The sequence below is a fragment of the Piliocolobus tephrosceles genome, chromosome 6, assembly GCF_002776525.5.
Source record: "Piliocolobus tephrosceles isolate RC106 chromosome 6, ASM277652v3, whole genome shotgun sequence".
NCBI lineage: Eukaryota > Metazoa > Chordata > Mammalia > Primates > Cercopithecidae > Piliocolobus > Piliocolobus tephrosceles.
In genome coordinates, this window is record NC_045439.1 from 30,028,057 (window position 1) to 30,046,484 (window position 18,428).

Here is an 18,428-nt window from a genome sequence, read left to right on the forward strand (position 1 = left end):
AAAAAAAAAAAAAAAAAAAAAAAAAAAAAAGAAGTGCTTGGAAGAGGTGCTCAGAATATCCTCATTGAACACACAAGGACCCTGAGTTGCCCAAGGTCATACTGCCAGGAAATATCAGAGATAGAATTTGAACTTGGGTCTATCTGACCCAGACCTGGGTGGTTAACTCAGCCACACACTGCTCTGCAGCAGAATTATGTGTGTGATTCCTGACATGTGCTCTCTTTAGGGAGGGTACCCTGTATTTATCCTTCTCCTGCAGCCCCCTGGCACCCAGCACCATTCCCTGAATAGTGTGGAAGCTCTCCCAGTGCGGATAATGGTTCCATTCAAGTTCACTCACTGGAATTCCCCAGTGTCTGCCTTTCTCTTCAGATAATCTAGCCAGAAGCTGGTGGATGCTAATGAAATGGAGTGAGTCCTCCTCTGTAACTCCAGCTTAAACCACTCAGTTGGGAAGGTTTTATCCTCCTGTGTTCAAGCAGTTTGACTGAAAGATTCAAGGAGTGGGTATAGGTTCAGGTTGATTTTGGAATCAGAGGACCTTAGTTTGACTCTTAAGTCTGACACTTTTTAACTGTGTGACCCTGGGTGATTTTCTTTACTTTTCCAGGTCTCGGTTTCCACATCTGTAAAATGGGGTTGCAACAATAAGAATTTTACTCTCGGGTTGTTTGTAAGAATTCAATAAACTCCTAGCTAATTTAATAAGTTGACGCTGAGCGTGGTGGCTCACACCTGTAGTGCCAACACTTTGGGAGGCTGAGGTGAGAGGATTGCTTGAGTCCAGGAGTTTGGGACCAGCCTGGGCAACATAGTGAGACCCCATCTCAATAAAAAATAGAAATAAGAATTAGCTGGAGTAATGGCACATGCCTGTAGTCCCAGCTACTCAGGAGGCCGAGGTGGGAGGATGGCTTGAGCCCAAAGTTTGAGACTGCAGTGAGCTAGGATCAAGCCACAGCACTCCTACCTGGGCGACAGAACAAGACCTCGTCTATAATAAACAAATAAATAAATAGTTGAGTGCTTTTTATGTGCCAAGCATGTTGCAAGCAATATAATTATGTATAAAGAAATCCTGTCAATAGCCTTGTAGAGTAGGGACTGTTTGCTGCCCTCCTTTTACTGATGAAGAAACTGAGGCACAGAGTGAAGCAACTTGCCCAATTGGTAGACACGGGATTTGCTCCTTAGCAATGTGGCCTCAGAACCCATGTCCTTAGTCAGTGTGCCAGTCTGGATGTCCTAGGCTTAGGAAATGCTCAGCCAGTGCCAGCCTTCATCACCAGCTTTTTATCTGCAGGCCACCCCTCAGACAATCTTCGGTGATAAAAAGTTTCAGTGTTTTCTTTTCATCTCTATCCGAGGCAGCCAGTCCTGCCCACAGGCCCCAGAGATGGGCTCACTAGGCCCATGCAGACCCCTAAAATCTCCCCCTCCAGGCCCCGCTGCTGCCCTTACCGGAGTTGGTGAGGGCCAGGGCCTTGAGCGTCACAAACTCCTCCTTTTCCACCTTGAGCTTCTTGTACCTGCGCACCAGCTGCAGGATGGCCTGGTAGAGCTCCAGCAGCCCCGCGAGGCGGGAGTGCTCTTCATCCATGATGTAGTCCTCAGCGTACACCAGCTTGTCGTCATAGGGCAGCGAGCGGTACACGATGCCCAGGATGAGGATCTCCATCCAGGCACTCTGCAGCAGGCTCATCTGGTCCCCCAGGGAGAGGTTCGAGAAGCCTGCGGGAAGAGGGGACACAGAGGGCAGTGGCAGGTCAGAAGGGCGGACCAGGGGCCTCCCTGGGGCTCGCTAGGGGGCAGAGGTTGCAGGGTGTGGCTGTGTCCCTGGCACCCCTGGATCCTGTCCCCGGGCCTTCTTTGTGTGGTGTAAGACTCACTGTCCTCCCCTTGCGGAATGTGTCAGACTTGGAATTCACGGAAAAGACTGAAATAAGAACTCAGTCAATGTTGACAGTTGTTTGTTATCATTATTATTGTTAGTTCTATGGTATTTTCCAAACGTCTGTAGAGGCTTTTTGATTAATTCAATGCATTTGTAGTTAAAGGAGTGACTGAGTACATACTGGAACCAGGAAGCAGCATTACATGCTCTCGGCCACTCTGGGGAGTTTCCAGGGCCCACTCTCTGCTCAAACCAGGGGAGGCTTTCGTGTTTGAAAATGACACCTGATCCTTGATGCAGCCTCAGCTGTGCAGAGACCCACAGGCCTTACCAAGAATGAGGACACAGCTGTTTAAAGCCACAGGGGAAGGCCCCAGTGACCACAGCCTGGGGCTGTTAAGAGATCAAGAGTCCCCAGGGTTAGGGGCACTTTCTCACAGGACAGCCTGTCCTCCCAGGGTCAGAGCGCCCCTTCCCAGGCCATCATTCTCTGCTTCACGATGACCCAGCAGTCCTGTTCTGGGAGCTTGGAATCATGGGAGTTCCCCGCTCCCTGCTATTGAGGAGGCTGATTCCACAGTGAAAATGAAGTTGGGCATGGAGAAGGCTCCAGAATTGCGACACTGTCTTGTCCAGTGAGCTGTGGGTACTGCCTGGGTTGAACGCTGACTCCCATTTACTAGCTGTAGGCTGACCTTGTGAAAACCATGCAACTTCTCCAAACCTTAGTTTCCTCATTTAGGAAATGGTTTTATAGTAGGGTCGACTTCAGAGAGTTGCTGTGAGGTCTAATTGAGACGATGATTCCAGAACAAACTAAGTGTTTACCGAGCTATTATTACTAATGATGAGATGAGAGTCCTCATCTGCAAAACAATGATAATATACTGGAATTGCATTATATACACACTTAAATTAGGCAAAGTCAATTAACACCTTGATTTATAGGAGAGTAAGAGAGAGTAAGTAAATAAATAAGTCGGCTGATTTTCAAACATCTTAACCACCAAACACAAGGCAGTAACTTCACTGGAGATTCAAACAGAAACTCAGTGATTGGTTCTAACATGGACATGCTGGATTTATTCAAAGAATTGCTGCACCATGCACTATGGGTAACGGACATGAAGGGATTTTTTTCAGGGTTAGCTTTGCCTAGGAAGGACTTTCTACTTCATTTGCTGACTTAGACCCCATCGCTGGCTGGAGGCCACTTTCTGATGTGGGGTGCTGTGGGGGTGAAAAGAGAAGATGCATGTAAAGTGCGGGGCACCTCTCCCGGCGCCATCAGCACTCAACATGCTAGGGTGCTGGTAATGGCTGTGGCTGTTGTTACTATTAATATTATTGTTGTTGTTGGCACACCATTGGCATCACTGACTTCTCCTCTCTGGACTTGTCTGGAGGTCTGGGTGGTCCTGAGCTTCTGGATCACCCAGCTCTTTGGCTTGTGTGGTCTACCCCATCCATCTGCTGTCCTCTGTCTTCAAATGCCACTTCTTCCCTGGCTTCCACACAGGGCATGGCAGTTGAACCTTAGGGGGCACTCCTGGAGCTGAAGGCCCCCAACTTGGCAGGCCACCCTTACCCTGTGAGCATTCTCCAAGTGAATTATCACGGTGCTCAAGACCGATGGCTCAGATCACCACTGGCTAACAGAATCCGTGGGTGATCAACCAAAGAGCAGGAGTGATTACACCGACCGACACGGGCGAGCTTTGATTGATGCACCTTCTCAAGGGAAAGGGTGTGACAGGGTGTCAGGGTGTGTGTGTGTGTGTGTGTGTGTGTGTGTGTGTGTGTTTGTGTGGTTGTCCAGATTCCCTGCATGGGAGAGAGTGTGTGGCTGCCTGTGGTGGCTGGGGGAGCTGGGAGGTAATAAAAGATAGATAGAAATGGACATCCAATTTCCCTTATCAGGTCTCTGAGTAGGAGAGAGGCCTTGGGCAACATTAATTAACAGATACCAATCAGCCAGCACGGGAGAGTGTGTGGGGGGAGTGTTGGACAGCTCTGGGGAGGGGGTCTAAAAGCAGACAGACTGGAGGGGAGATGGAGGAGGAGGGCAGGAGCAAAATTAGCAGACAGCTGAATTGGAAGGTGTCAGAGAGAGAGGATGAGGTAAGAACTAGGCTTCTGGAAACGCAGGGGAAAAGTCCCCTGTGCAGTGAATCATGCAGGTACAATCATTAGGATGTTACTAGAATGCTTTCCTGCCCTTTGAGACATTCAGCAAAAATGTCTGAGCACCTACTAAGTGCCAGGCCTGGCTAGGCACCGGGGACAGAATGGTGTGCTCAGTCCAGAACTGCTCCCTGCCTTCAAGGGCTTGCAGTGAAGGGGAAGACACACACCAAGGGGTACAAATCAGCACAAAGTTAGAATATGAGAAGAGCTACAGCAAATGCAGGGCTCTGAGAGCGTGTAACTGGGGAAGGTGCTCCAAACAAGAGTCTAGGGAAGGCTTTGTGGAAGGGGAGCCTTGAGGGCTGAGCTCTCCAGTGGGGTGGCGAGGGCACCTTTGATGAAGCACATGCCCAGATGCCCCTGGTTGGCCCATCCCAGCTCTGAGTTCCCAGGATGCACAGACACTGAGCTGTTCCTTCCCCCACCCCCACGGCTAAGCACAGCAAAGAAGCTGCCTGACAAACCTTTGCAGCTAAAAGGAGAGAGAGAATGGGCAAATGCCATGGGCTTCGACTCCCAGGAGACAAGAAAATGTGCCCATGGTACTTGGTTAGACACTCTGAGATCTTTGGACCCAGATTCAGGGCTAGCTGCCTTTGCCTATCTTGTAGGAGTCAGGCTCTGCCCTTCGGTGGTGGGAGGGAGACTGGACTTGGAAAGTTTTGTGCTGCCATGGGAGGATGTACCCGGGAGGCTTGTTCCCAAACCTCTGCTAGGCTGCTTTGAGTTCTGGACTCAGTCCCTGATCGCTCTCTTCCTCCCTGAACATTTTCAAAAAGCCCTGAAAATAGCTTTGATAATCTAAATGTATACTCCAAAGTGCTGGATGGTGGTAATACAGCCTTCTTCATTTTGTGCAAGGAAGGGAGGGGGAGATATTTGATATCTTTTAACATCTGAAATAGTTCAAATATTTTCTAATATTTGCAAAAAGAAACACCAGAAGGAAAATTGAGAAAGAAAAAATGGTGACTTCCAGGAGGTTGGAGTGGGAGGGGACAGAGATCGAGGTGAGACTTCTGTTATATACATTTGTGTCTACATTTGGCTTCTGAACCCAGTCAGTGACTAAGATGCTTAAAAATAAAAGTCATAAATATAATTAAATTAAAAATAAAATAAAAGGCATGCTCCCTTCAACCTAGCAATTCCACTGCTAGAAATTTCTCCTAGTGGCCAGGCACAGTGGCTCATGCCTGTAATCCCAAACTTTGGGGGCCAAGGTGAGTGGATCACGTGAGCCCAGGAGTGTAAGGCCAGCCTGGGCAACATGGCGAAACCCCATCTCTACAAATAATTTAAAAATTAGCCGAAGATGGTGGTGCACATCTGTGATCTCAGCTACTCGGGAGGCTACGGCGGGAGGATCGCTTGAACCCAGGTGGTCAAAGCTCCAGTAAGCCAAGATCACGCCACTGCATTCCAGCCTGGATGACAAAGTGAGATCCCAGCAAAAAAAAAAAAAAAAAAAAAAAAAGAAATTTCTCCTAGAAAGAAAAATATGAATAAAGACATAAAGATAAATGTAAAAGGGTATTAGATCACTGCTTGAAATTATTCAAAATAGAAAAAAAAAGGTAACTAATGTAATACATGTGATTATTATATAAATGTAATTTTTAGTTAAACGAATGTGCCAAATAAGGTAGAACTCTGTGTGGACGTGGAAAGATTACCCAAAGGGGCAAAAAGGGTGTAATCGTATGAGCACAGAAATCAGATTTCTAACTCTGCTGCTCACGCTGCCGCTCAGTGCCTCAGTTTTCTCTTCTGTAAAATGGGAATAATAACAGCACTCACCTCATGGGGTTGTTGAGATTAAATGAGCTGACGCGTGGAACACTTAGAACCCTGCTTAGCGCAGGTAAGTGCTATTATTTTGTATAATTAAATGGAAAAAGCAGGTGTAAAGCAGTGTTAGGGTATAAGCCCATGGACTGAGGGACATACACACGCCCCGCCCACACACACACCCCACACAGTGGTAGTATCTGCCTAGGAAATTCCCAAGAGGAAGCGTAGGATGGGGAATTTGGAACTCTTAATTTCGACCCATCTGTCCCATCTGACGTCTTTACTAGAACCACAAATTCTTTTATTTAAAATCCAGAAGGAGCCCAGGCACTCCTCCCTGCCCTTCAGTAAAGCGCCTTCCACCCCTGCCTCTCTCAGCTGGGCTGGGTCTCATGCTCAAGTTATGGGACCAAGAGGCCCCTGAAGAGGCTACCAGGACGGTCTGGGGGTGGCCTGTGCCCCTAGGAGTGCAGGGGTGTCCCTGTGCTGGGCTCACTGCAGGCAGCACTGCCCCCTTGAGGCTCTCGGGCCTGCCCAGAGCTCCTGGCTCCCTGGGCTCCCACTTGGAGCTCCGCTGCCCCAGGAAAATTGTTTTGTCTGCACCGACTCTTCTAATAACATTCAGGCTCTCCCCAAGCTCCCCATCCCCCTGCCTGTGATTTGGCATCAAAAGCTCCTAGAACTGAAGAAGAAGAAGAAGAAGGAAAAAAAAAGCACATAATTTGTGGCAAGTGGAGTTCATAATCTGTTAATTTATGATCGTTTCTGTCGACCTGGAGGGCCATTAGCAGAGGTAATAAAGGGAGATGTAATTATAGGATCTGGGGCCACTTCAGACACAGCTGCTGTCACTCGGCAGCTCATATTTCATTGAGCCGGACGGGGGCTCCCTGGGAGCAGCGCCGCTGAGAGACTTTTGTGAGGAGGCCTCTGGGGATGCCCTGCACATGGGAACGTGGGCAGGGCAGGGTGGTGGAGACTCCCTGGGCAGGCTCTCCTGGCCGGCACAGGCATGAGGCTGCCCAGGGAGGCAGGATGGCAGGCTCGGGTCATTTGGAAGAGGCTGCAATTCATCAAGTGATTCCCCACTGCCTATTAAAGGCTGCTAGCTCTTGATCTCATGGAATAAGAGGTGGACACTCTAAAGACTTGGGCTTGCCCTGTGGGGAACCCAATACTTGGAACACTCAACTCAAGGTAAAAAACCTGCATTTGGGGTAGGACAATGTCAGACTGACTTGAACAATGGCTGGAATTCTGAGTGAACCAAGTTCCCCCTGGAAGTCAGCCTTGTTCCAAATGGGATCCCTGGGGCAAAATTAATTCCTTGTCTCAGCCACAATTTCTATCAGGGGACCTCATGTATAGTGACTTCTCAATATGTGCATGCAAAGCTAAGTGTGCAATGCCCTCTGTGTGCCAGGCTAGAAGACACTGAAGCATGAGATGTGGTACCTTGTGTTTAAGGACAGTGGCCTAAATTTTTCAGAGCTTTACTCCTGAGCAGCCTGGAGTGGCCAGTCCCCCTCTTTCTGTCTGTGCAGGAACCAGAATGGACAGAAGCCAACACAGGCCCAGGGGTGGGCTCCAGCTTGTATCCTCCCTACTCAACCAGCTGTCTCTCTCTCTCTCTCTCTCTCTCTCTGTCTCTGTCTCTCTCAGGGCTAGGGAGACTGTCAGATGCATTTTCCATCTAATCTGAGATGGGATAAAGTTGATTAGTTTAAAAATACCAGGCACCTGGCCAGGTACAGTGGCTCATGCCTATAATCCCAGCACTTTGGGAGGCTGAGGCAGAACCCAGGAGGCGGAGATTGCAGTGAGCTGAGAACGTACCACTGCACTCCAGCCTGGGTAAGAGAGCGCAGACTCCGTCAAAAAAAAAAAAAAAAAAAAAAAATCAGGAACTTGATTGTGTCATTGCCCTCAGTAGGACGTTTTCTTTTCTTTCTTTCTTTTTTTTTTTTTTGACATGGAGTCTCGCTCTGTCCCTGAGGCTGGAGTGCAGTGGCGTGATCTCGCCTCACTGCAAGCTCCGCCTCCCGGGTTCACGCCATTCTCCTGCCTCAGCCTCCTGAGTAGCTGGGATTACAGGTGCCCACCACCATGCCTGGCTAATTTTTCTATTTTTAGTAGAGACGGGGTTTCACCGCGTTAGTCAGGATGGTCTCGATCTCCTGACCTTGTGATCTGTCCGCCTCGGCCTCCCAAAGTGCTGGGATTGCAGGCGTGAGCCACAGTGCCCAGCCAGTATGAGGTTTTCATGCAGTGGCAGGAGACTTCACTAATTAATTTTACCTTAACACTGGAAGGTCAGGAGGCGAAGAATTCAGCATGCAGATTTATGCAAAATAGGCAAATTAGCATTTAAGATGGACAACTGAGCCCCTGTTTTTATTTTATTTTATTTTTTTACCAAAAAGAATTCAGCTTTGGACAAGGATAAATGAAGCCATGAAAGGAGGCTTTTATTACTATTAGCAACTACAACAGCCCTGGTAAGCATCTCTGCCATTCACCCAGTGTACACACTAAGTGCGCTAGATCCTCACGGCAATCCCGTGAGGGGCTCTATCATGATTCCCATTTTACAGACAAGGACACTGAAGCTCTGAAAAATTCAGTATCCTGCACAAGGCCAGTAAGGACAGAGCTGAGATGAAAGTCCAGGCTGCCTGATTCGAAAGTCTGTGCCTTTAGCACCCACTCTGCTCTAGCCCTGCTGTCTTGGTTGGGCACAGATGGGACATGGAGCTGGGAGGTGGAAAGGCACAGGGAAAAATGAGTGCAGGGGAGACACGGTCTCCTTGTCCTATCTACTTCCTCTGTGGTGTTGCAGGGGTAGTGTTGTGGAAGAACGAAGCATTGACCCAGGGGACCGCCAGGCGCCACTCATGAGCCATTGCTAGGATGCAGGATCTGTTCAACCTAGAACAGGAGTGTGGGGGTGGGGCCAGGGGTACCAGTACCCAATTTGGCCCTGGGTTAGTGGAGCAATCCAGGCTGAAGTGTCTTAAGCAGTGGCCTGACCCCACATCTGTGCTGAACCAGCACTGGGCAGATTCAAAAACTACTGAGTGTATAATCCCCGAGAAGTTGAGCTCCTTAGTAAGGGCGTACCAGCCCAGATCCCTGGTCAGAATGCCCAGGGGCCAGGGTAGTCCCTGCCAGCAGAGTCTCTGGGCCATCTGATATCTCTGTGCGTCCCTGTCCACAGGTAGGCTCCTTCCTGTAACCTGGGCGTGCAAGGTCTCACATGGAAGGACTTTTTTTATTCCCTCAATCAACTGTGGGCCTTGGGCCAGGCATGGTGGCTCACGCCTATAATCCCAGCACTTTGGGAGGTGGAGGTGGGCAGATCACTTGAGGTCAGGAGTTCGAGACTAGCTTGGCCAACATGGCAAAACCCTGTCTCTACTAAAAATACAAAAAAATTAGCTGGGCATGGTGGCAGGTGCCTGTAATCCCAGCTACTCCGGAGGCTGAGGCCCGAGAATCACTTGAACCTGGGAGGCGAAGGTTGCAGTGAGCCGAGATCGCGCCATTGCACTCCAGCCTGGGCAACAGGGCAAGACTCTCTCAAAAAACAAACAAAAAAAAAACTGTGGGCCTTGGTATCCAAAGTCTAGGACACCTTTGCTGTATCATCTGCATGCTGTCCTCACCTTTCAGAGCCACAACAAACCAAACACACATCTACAGACAGGAAGCTGACTTGTCCCATGTTCACGGTGAGGCATTACCAGAAAGATAAAAGGAGTTTCTACCACACTCTGAGTCAACCTTTTAGAGTCTTAAAGGAGTTGAGGAATAAACTGCACAGAGAAAGGCCCCCAATATGTATGTAATGTAGAATACGTGGGTGTTGCGTCTACAAAAATAAAAAAGCTCCTGCCATCTGCCCAGACCTAGAGAGGCTAAAAGCAGGGTTTGGGTCCACACACAGCGTAGAGAAGTCCACACAGCCTGAAACATGTAACACACACTTTCCGCACCAGAAAGGCCCTTAAAATCTCAGAAGCCTGGCCGGGCGCGGTGGCTCAAGCCTGTAATCCCAGCACTTTGGGAGGCCGAGACAGGCGGATCACGAGGTCAGGAGATCGAGACCATCCTGGCTAACATGGTGAAACCCCGTCTCTACCAAAAAATACAAAAAACTAGCCGGGCGAGGTGGCAGACGCCTGTAATCCCAGCTACTCCGGAGGCTGAGGCGGGAGAATGACGTAAACCCGGGAGGCGGAGCTTGCAGTGAGCTGAGATCCGGCCCCTGCACCCCGGCCGGGGCGACGACCCAAAACCCGGCTAAAAAAAAAAAAAAAATCTCAGAAGCCAACCCAGAGACAGGCCTCCCTTAGAGAACAGAAGGATGGCAATAGTGGGCATGCAACCAATGCCAGCACATGCCAGACACTGTGCCGAACGCTCCACGAAACACAGGATCTCATTTCATGCTCACATCAAAGCTCACGAAGTGGGGGACTCTTGTATTCCCATTTGACAGAGAGGTCAGGTGGCCTACCTAGGGTTACTCAGCTAGTAAGCTGCAGACCCAGAAATGGAATCCCAATGTGATTCCCAAGCCCATGCTCTTCACTGCTCCATTCTGCTGCCTCCAATAGGAAGAGAGAGTCAGTCTTTCTTCTGTTGTTTTCCGGCATTGTTCCAATAAGGTCTACAAAAAAACCTTACTCTTTGCCCTTTAAGGGCTCAAGGAACTTGTTCTTTGAATATTACACTAATTGTAGATTCAAACATGACCCCACCTTGAATGATAACTAATTCTGAAGAGGCTGCAGCAGTGTATAAGCCTCATAGCGCCTTCTAACTACCTGTTCCTCTCCAATGCTACAAGGAGAGAAGAGGAGCTCAGAGAAACAGGCCTGCCAGGATTTCACAGGCCTTCTGGGGTCCAGGATCTGGGCATCAGAAGCATAGCCATTGGGTAGGCTGCAGGGATGCTAGCTGAGTGTCCCTGGCCACACTCTCCCCTGGTCCCACATGCTCACCTGGGATGTGCTTGGCCCAGCCAATGATGACCACAAGCTCTCGGTCTGCCAGGTCACAGAGAGTGGTCAGGGCCTTGATGTCCCCCTCAGGCATACCGGGGGGAGGCATGGCGTAGAGCTTGTCCGGCTCGGCCACCAGTAGGTATGAGACAATCTTGGTCACTGCAACAACCAAAGAGGGAAAGGTAAACGCTGGGAAAAGAGGAAAGGGGCTGGGGTGGAGGCTCAGATGGGTGAGGAAGCAAAGTCGGGTTCCTAAGAGCCCCAGGAAGGTCAAAGTGGCTGTAATCTCCCCTCTTGTTCTGGCTCCATGAAGTTGCTGATAGCAGTGATCTGGGATGTTGAGAAGTATCCCTCCAAGGGAAGTTGCCTGATGAATTCTCCAGGAGGAACCTGCAGAGCAACTTTGGGTGGGTGGCAAGGGGAGCATGTTCTGGACATTGGGGCCTATGGCTTGTCAGGACCATGCTTCAATTGGAGTCACATTCTAAATGTGCCAGGCACTGATGTCACCTCCCCAAGATCCATATTGTCTCATGACCCAGTGGTAGGAAGATGACGTTTCCTCTGTACTCTGTTCCAGGTACAGAGATGATCTGGCAAAAAGGGCAGGGACTGACACTCACATGGCTTTTTAGCAGGTGGAGAAATTTGTAAGCTCAGGTACGGGCTGCTCTCGGAGTCCAGCCGTCGCTTGTATTTCTGACGACCTCCACGCACTCGATCAAGGCGCACACCTATTGGGGAGGAAAGGGAAAAGATCTCAGGAGTTGTTCAACATCACCAGGGGTAGAAGCACTGACTTTGGAATTTCAGCACTGGCTGGGTCCTTCAGGGCCATGCTCAGATGACCTTTGACAGCTGCCCCATGGCCAGCCTCAGGTCAGGTGGCTGGACAATCCTAAAATAATTGTCTGACAGTAATGGTGCATCCCAGTTGCCCCAGGCCCGGTCCTGTCTCTCTGGATTCAGCAACCTTCTGAAATCCATCTCAAGCAACCCTCAGCCCTTGGTTCTCCTTATCTCAACAAAGACACTCTACCAAGTGCTGGCGGAAAAAGTCATGTTAGATCTGCTTTGAATCCAGGGAGGGTTAAGTTAACTTGCCAACAAAAGAAAGGAATCCCAGTCATTCACAGGCACTTCAGGGGTTTTCACATTTTTCACATAAGAAGCATCTGAGGAGGCACTCATTATCAAAGTCAATTTCTAGACCCCACTCTCTGAGGTTCTAACATAAAGCTCTAGAGTCTGTCTTTACACAAGTCCCCAGGGGCTGGGAATGCAACAGTTGGACTGGCCACCTCTGGACTGGAAAATCCGTGCCTGGAAATATCTTGAAAGTAGGTTCAAAAGCAGCCGAGGCTACTCCACGTTGACACCCACTTCCAGGAGTGAGAGTTTACCCTGGAGAGAACTGTCATTGTCACTGTATCCAACTTGCCTTCCAGAAGTCTGCCTCACCCACAGCTCCTGCTGCCTGGACGGACACGTTGGTACCATTTCATGCCCCCTACCAGCAGATCAAAGGCACAGGGTGTCAGGTGGGCACACAGCTCAGACTGGTTACCCACTGATGCGGCCTGGCCTGCAAGGATGAATCCCAACAAACTGATTACAAAGTATGAACCAGCATAAAAGCACCAGAGAGCAGGTGCCCCAAGCATGGTGCTGGGGCCCTGTGGAACCTGGAAGCCGCTTCTGCTTTCTTGCTGTGGCTCTTCCAGGCCAGCCTCAGACAATGTCCCTTCTTGGAGTCCCTGCCTTGAGCTTACTGAACAGCTCCCTTTTCCTGACCATGAAGTGGGCCTTGACTGAAACACACAAGAAGTCAGACACGGAGACCAGAGTCCTCAGAGAAGAAAGCTGGGTTGCCACCTCAGCCTCTGCTGTGACAGGCCAGGTTCAACTTCTGTTCTTTTCCCCAAAGGCAGTGAGTATCACCCTCACAGAGCCTGTCAGTTGACCTTCAGGGCCCTGTCTTTCCCTTTTCTAATAAACTCTGGTGCTTCCTAGATCGGGAGCAGAAGAAACAGAATCTTCATCCCTGTCCTAGCCTTGTCCATCCTTCAGCCCCAGAGGGTTGGCTGCCAGTCCCTGGATTCAGGCCTTTCTCCAGAAGAGGCAAGGGGAAGCCTGAACAGTGGTTACTTACTGGAATGATGATTTAGAGCCCATTCATACCTGGGGCTATTTTCTGGCTGTTTCTTTATTAGAACATACAGCTACTAAATTTAAGTCCCTGGGAGGGAGGAAGTTTCCTAGAGCAACTGAAAGCAAAATTACTTTGTTTACTGAATGAGTGGAGAAAATTCCTTTAAGTGCGCATTGCCCTAGAGGACCTTCGGGGTGCTGAGGACACTACCCCCACCCCTCCTCTGTCCCAGGTGTTTTCAGTTCAGGACTCCAGGTCACATCCCCCGCTGGAGGGCAAGAGTGCTGTGAGCTCACTGAGTGAGCCTAGAACTCCACATTTTTGTCAGCAATGTCTTTTTCAACCCCACAACCTGGTGCATTTGTACCTGGTGCTACATGGTTGCAGTGAACGTTTTTTAGTCGAGGAGAGGGGGAGTCTATTCAGCAGCCCACCCAGGCTTCCTGTTTAAAGGAAATTCCCCTGGTCAGCCGCTGGGGCTCACGCCTGTAATCCCAGCACTTTGGGAGGCCATGGCGGATGGATGCCTTGGGGTCAGGAGTTTGAGATCAGCTTGGCCACCATGGCGAAACCACATCTCTACTAAAATTACAAAAATTAGCCAGGTGTGGTGGCACATGCCTGTAATTCCAGCTACTCGGGTGGCTGAGGCACAAGAATCACTTGAACTCGGGAGGTAGAGGTTGCAGTGAGTCGAGATCGCACCACTGCACTTCGGCCTGAGTGACAGAGTGAGACTCCATCTCAAAGGAAAATTTTTAAAAAAAATTTAAAAAGGTAATTCCCCTCTTGGGAATAGGGGAATTATTGGAAGCCTGCACCTCACCCCTCAATGGATATCTGAGTAGTACACGTTCTTCTCTCTGCCCTCTGGAGGTCAAGGCATGAACCCATGACACAGGCTCAGTCAAGTGCACCATCAAATGGAGGCGCAAGGGCAGAGTGAAGGTGAGGACTGATCAGACCAGCAGCGCCTCCACAGCGGAGTGTAGGCAGCCCCTGGCCAGTGTGTCCTGGCTACTGGGTGTCCTACTCTTGGGCTCTCCAGGGATTCTCGTGGTTCTTGTCTGGTTTCTCAATGTACTCTTTGAGCCTCTTGATAGGCTTCCAATAAACTCCCTTTCTGCCTAGAAGGTCAGGTTTTGTAACTGACAACATCTGTTGTTGACTTCTCCAGGAGTAGAATCTGCGACAAGGCTGTGCGTGCGGACAGTTTCCAAGGAGGGAAGAAAGCCAGTAACAAATGTGTTCCTGAGGACAGTACTGCTGTGGGCAACTGAGGCTCCCAGCTACAGGCTGCTTTGGCGCTTCTTGCCTGCCTCCCAGGTCCAGGCTGAGCAGACTCTGGTGGCCAAAGAAAGCCCAGGCGTCAGATCAGCACACACACACTCACACACACGCACGCACGCACGCACACATACGCACACACACACAAATAGAGAGTGCTGAGTAGGTGTGGGCAGGAGCAGTCTCCGCTGTCTTCCTCCTCAAGTGTGGTCTGCAGGCCAGCATCATCGCCATCATTTGAGGCTTGGTAGAAGCCTCGAAATCTCAGGCCTGGCCACAGAGGAATCAGACAAGGTGATTTGCATGGACAACAGAGTTTGAGGAGCGCTGCACTAAGGCATCCTAGCAAATACAGCTGTACCGTCAACTTATACCCGTACCTTGGACCCTAAAGGGACAGCTAGATGCCATCCAGCTCCAGACCTGAACCTATGTGCTGCCAGCACTTTGGCTCACATTTGTCCCCTCACCCCTCCAAGCCCCTTCAGGGAGGGCAGAAGGAGCAGACACAAACACAGGAAGGATGATTCTTCCTGTGAAAGTTTTTGGGACAAGGTCCCTGTCTAGAAAAGCTTTCTGACTCTATCTTGTGACCTGTCTACATAGAAGCCTCCTCCTCTGTTCACTATACCCAGGTCAAACCAAACCCTCCAGCAAGCTCTGCTTCCCCTTGGAATGGTGACAGGACCGAGTGAAAACGGTCCACCTCATCCATAAGAGACAGTAAGGGCCCCCACTTACTGAGCACCTACTGTATGCCAGGATCTTAAACATATACTCTCCTTGAGTCCAGGACAAGCCCCAACCCCACTTTACTGACCTTCTCTCCTAGATGCCACTGGAATGAACTCTCACTTCCCATCCAGCCTGCTTCCTGGCAAGCAGCTGTCAATCACAGTGAGACATGCTCAACACAAAATAAAAAGAGGTGTCCGTCCTTCAGCAAGGCAAGGACACGGGCAGCCGCCACCTCTGCTGATGGCTCCATCTGGGGTGTTCTATGTTCTGATATAGGGCCTGACCTTTCATGGATGTTCAGGAAAGACTTGATATTGAATACAGGGGTAGATGTACCTCTTTCCTCCTCATCCCCATGCCGGGTTTCTTCATGGGCTCCCAGAGCACACTGGGCTTCCCCTACTGACTAGGCGTCCGTTAAGGCCAGGGGCGGCTCACAGTCCTGCCCCAATGTCTGTCAAGGTACCCAAGACACAGCACATGCTTAGAAAATGGGAGTACTATTATTATCATCATCATCCTTATTATTACTGTTCCCCAGCATTGCACCCAAGTTTTTGCTAAATCACATTAATAATGATAATGATAACAGCATAATTTGTAAAGGACTCTCTGTATGTATTACCCTACTGAATGCACAAAAATATACAGCAGCAGGTGCTGTTATCCTCATTTTCCAAATAAGAAAAACTGAGGCTCAGAGAGATTCAGTAATTTGCCCAATAAAAGACCCAAGCTCTTTGTCATTCCATGGTATGACCTCCCAGGGTACAGCAAACGTAAGTCTCCTCTAAATTCTCTCCTCCAGATCTTTACAGCATAGTGGTCAATGGCTCCAATCAATATGTGTATCAATTATCAGGTTATGCTGTTAAAAAAAAAAAAAAAAAAAGTGGCCCAGGCTGGAATGCAGTGGTGTGATCTTGGCTTACTGCAACCTCTGCACCCCTAGCCTGGGGTCGGGGAAGATGGACCCCCACCTAAGTGAAGTGGCCTTCTCCTTTTTTTACTGCTTTTGAGACAGACTCTCACTGTGTGGCCCCGGCTGGAATGCAGTGGTGCGATCTCGGCTCACTGCAACCTCTGCCTCCCAGGTTCAAGCCATTCTCATGTCTCAGCCTCCCGAGTAGCTGGGACCATAGGTGTGTGCCACCATGCCAATGGGATGTCAGGGTAAGTCCATGGTGGGACTTCTGGAATGGTTTTGCTTTTCTGAGAAAAGGGACAGACATGTTCAGGGCAGCTCTTTTTGCCTTTCTCTTGCCCCAACCTGGAAGGTGAAGCCTATAGCTGTGGCAACCACCTTGCAGTCATGACATGGCTGTCTGAGGACACCAAAGAACACCAGAGAAGAAAGAAAGAGCTGGAGCCCCTGCCGCCATGGCTGAGAACTCTGTGCAATACAGCAGCTGCCCATCTGCAGGCTTCTTGTAAGGTGGAAAAACCAACTTCATTTATCCATGCTTACGCTGCTATCAGGTTTTCTATAACTTGCGACAGAAAGCAATTTTCGCTGACTGATACAATGGGCAATTACTTTTAAAATTAGGATGCTAAAGCCTTACAAACACTAACTGGAAAAAAAATAAGACTTGAACTTGAAATAAGAGTTGCCTTATTGTTTGTGTCCTATATTAATAAAATATCTAAAAGTAGACTCAGGAAACACATTAAAATACTAATTAACTTACAATTACTGTCTAGGATTATTAGATTTTATCATCGTATTGATACTTTTCTGAATGCAGAAAAGCATTAATAATGCTCAAATGTAAAGTGTCACATATTTCCAAATACTGTAATAAATACAGATCCTCTGTTTTAACCACTGTTAACACTGTTTAATCCCTTAATGTGTACAGGTCAAAATCTTAATATTTCTGAGTGCTCCATGAATAGAAAAAAATAGATAATCCCTGGAATACATGACCCTGTGCAGATGGAGATCTTGAGTTGAGATCACGCCATTGCACTCCAGCCTGGGCAACAGAGTGAGACTCCATCTAAAAAAATAAAAAATTAATAATAAAGAAAACCCACTTCACCCTTAAAGATTTTCTGCATCTTGGCCATATCAATGTCAATTGACTGTATCAATATCCTGGTTGTGATATTGTACTGTAGTTTTTAAAGATGTTACCATTAGGGGAAACTGGTAAGTGATGCATGGCATCTCTCTCTATTATTTCTTACAACTGCTTGTGAAGCTGCAATTATCTCAAAATAAGAAGTTTAATTAAAAACTTAAAAAACGATACTGCTGGAAAAGTCAAACGGTGTAACCATGTGGAACATAGTTTGATGGTTCCTCAAAAAGCTAAACAGAATTACCATATGATCCAGCAATCCCACTCTTAGGTATACACCCCCAAAAAACTGAAAAGAGGAATCTGAACATACATCTGTGTAGTGTGGGGAAAAGAAGCAAATTTTCAAAAAATAAAAAGAAGGAATTTGAACAGACACCTGTAGGACAATGTTCACTGCAGCATAATTCACAATAGCCAAAAGGTGGAAACAGTCCAAGTGTCTGTGGATAGATGAGTGGAGAAGCAAACGTGGTATATATGTGAAATGTTACTTAGTCACAGAAAGGAATAAAGTTCTGATATATGCTATAACATGAATGCACTTTAAAAGCACTATGCTAAGGAAAATAAAGCAGACACCAAAGGACAGATATTATGTGATTCCACTTAATCTTTCTTTTTTTTGAGACAAGGTCTTGCTCTGTTGCCCAGGCTGCAGTGCAGTGAGTCCATCACAGCTCACTGCAACCTCAAACTACTAGGTTCAAGTGATCCTCCTGCCTCAGCCTCCCCAGTAGCTGGGACTGCAAGTGCATACCACCACACCCCATTTTTTTTAAGAGACAGGGTCTCACTCTATAGGCCAGGTTGGCTCACTACAGCCTTGATCTCCCAGCCTCAAGAGATCTTCTCACCTCAGCTCCCACATAGCTAGGACCATAGGCACACACCACTACACCCAGATAATTTTTTAAAAACATTTTTTTGTAGAGATGGGGGTCTCACTATGTTGCCCAGGCTGGTCTCAAACTCCTGACCTCAAGTGATCCTTCTGCCTTAGCCTCCCAAAGTGCTGGGATTACAGGTATGAAACAGTGTGCCTGGCCCCCTCCTTTTTTTTTTTTTTCTTTTTTGGTAGATGGGGGATCTCACTATGTTGCCCAGGCTGGACTTGAACTCCTGGTCTGATGGTGATTACATAATAGTTTGTTTCATTTTGTTTTGTTTGAGACGGCTGCAGTTTGTCACCCAGGCTGGAGTGCAGTGGCACGATCCTGGACTCAAGTGATCCTCCTGCCTCAGCCCCCTGAGTAGCTGGGATTACAGATACATGC

General features: G+C 48.7%; 1 protein-coding gene across 1 annotated transcript in view; it reads right to left on the reverse strand.

Moving 5' to 3' along the window:
• The window catches only part of ESRRB (estrogen related receptor beta), a 122,713-nt gene that overhangs the window by 5,793 nt on the left and 98,492 nt on the right, over nt 1–18,428 (reverse strand). The window contains exons 4-6 of the mRNA XM_023230341.2: nt 11,511–11,621; nt 10,885–11,046; nt 1,465–1,734 (exon numbers count right to left, since the gene is read on the reverse strand). Coding sequence (XP_023086109.2) covers nt 1,465–1,734; nt 10,885–11,046; nt 11,511–11,621 — 543 coding nt within the window. The remainder of the gene's footprint in view (nt 1–1,464; nt 1,735–10,884; nt 11,047–11,510; nt 11,622–18,428) is intronic.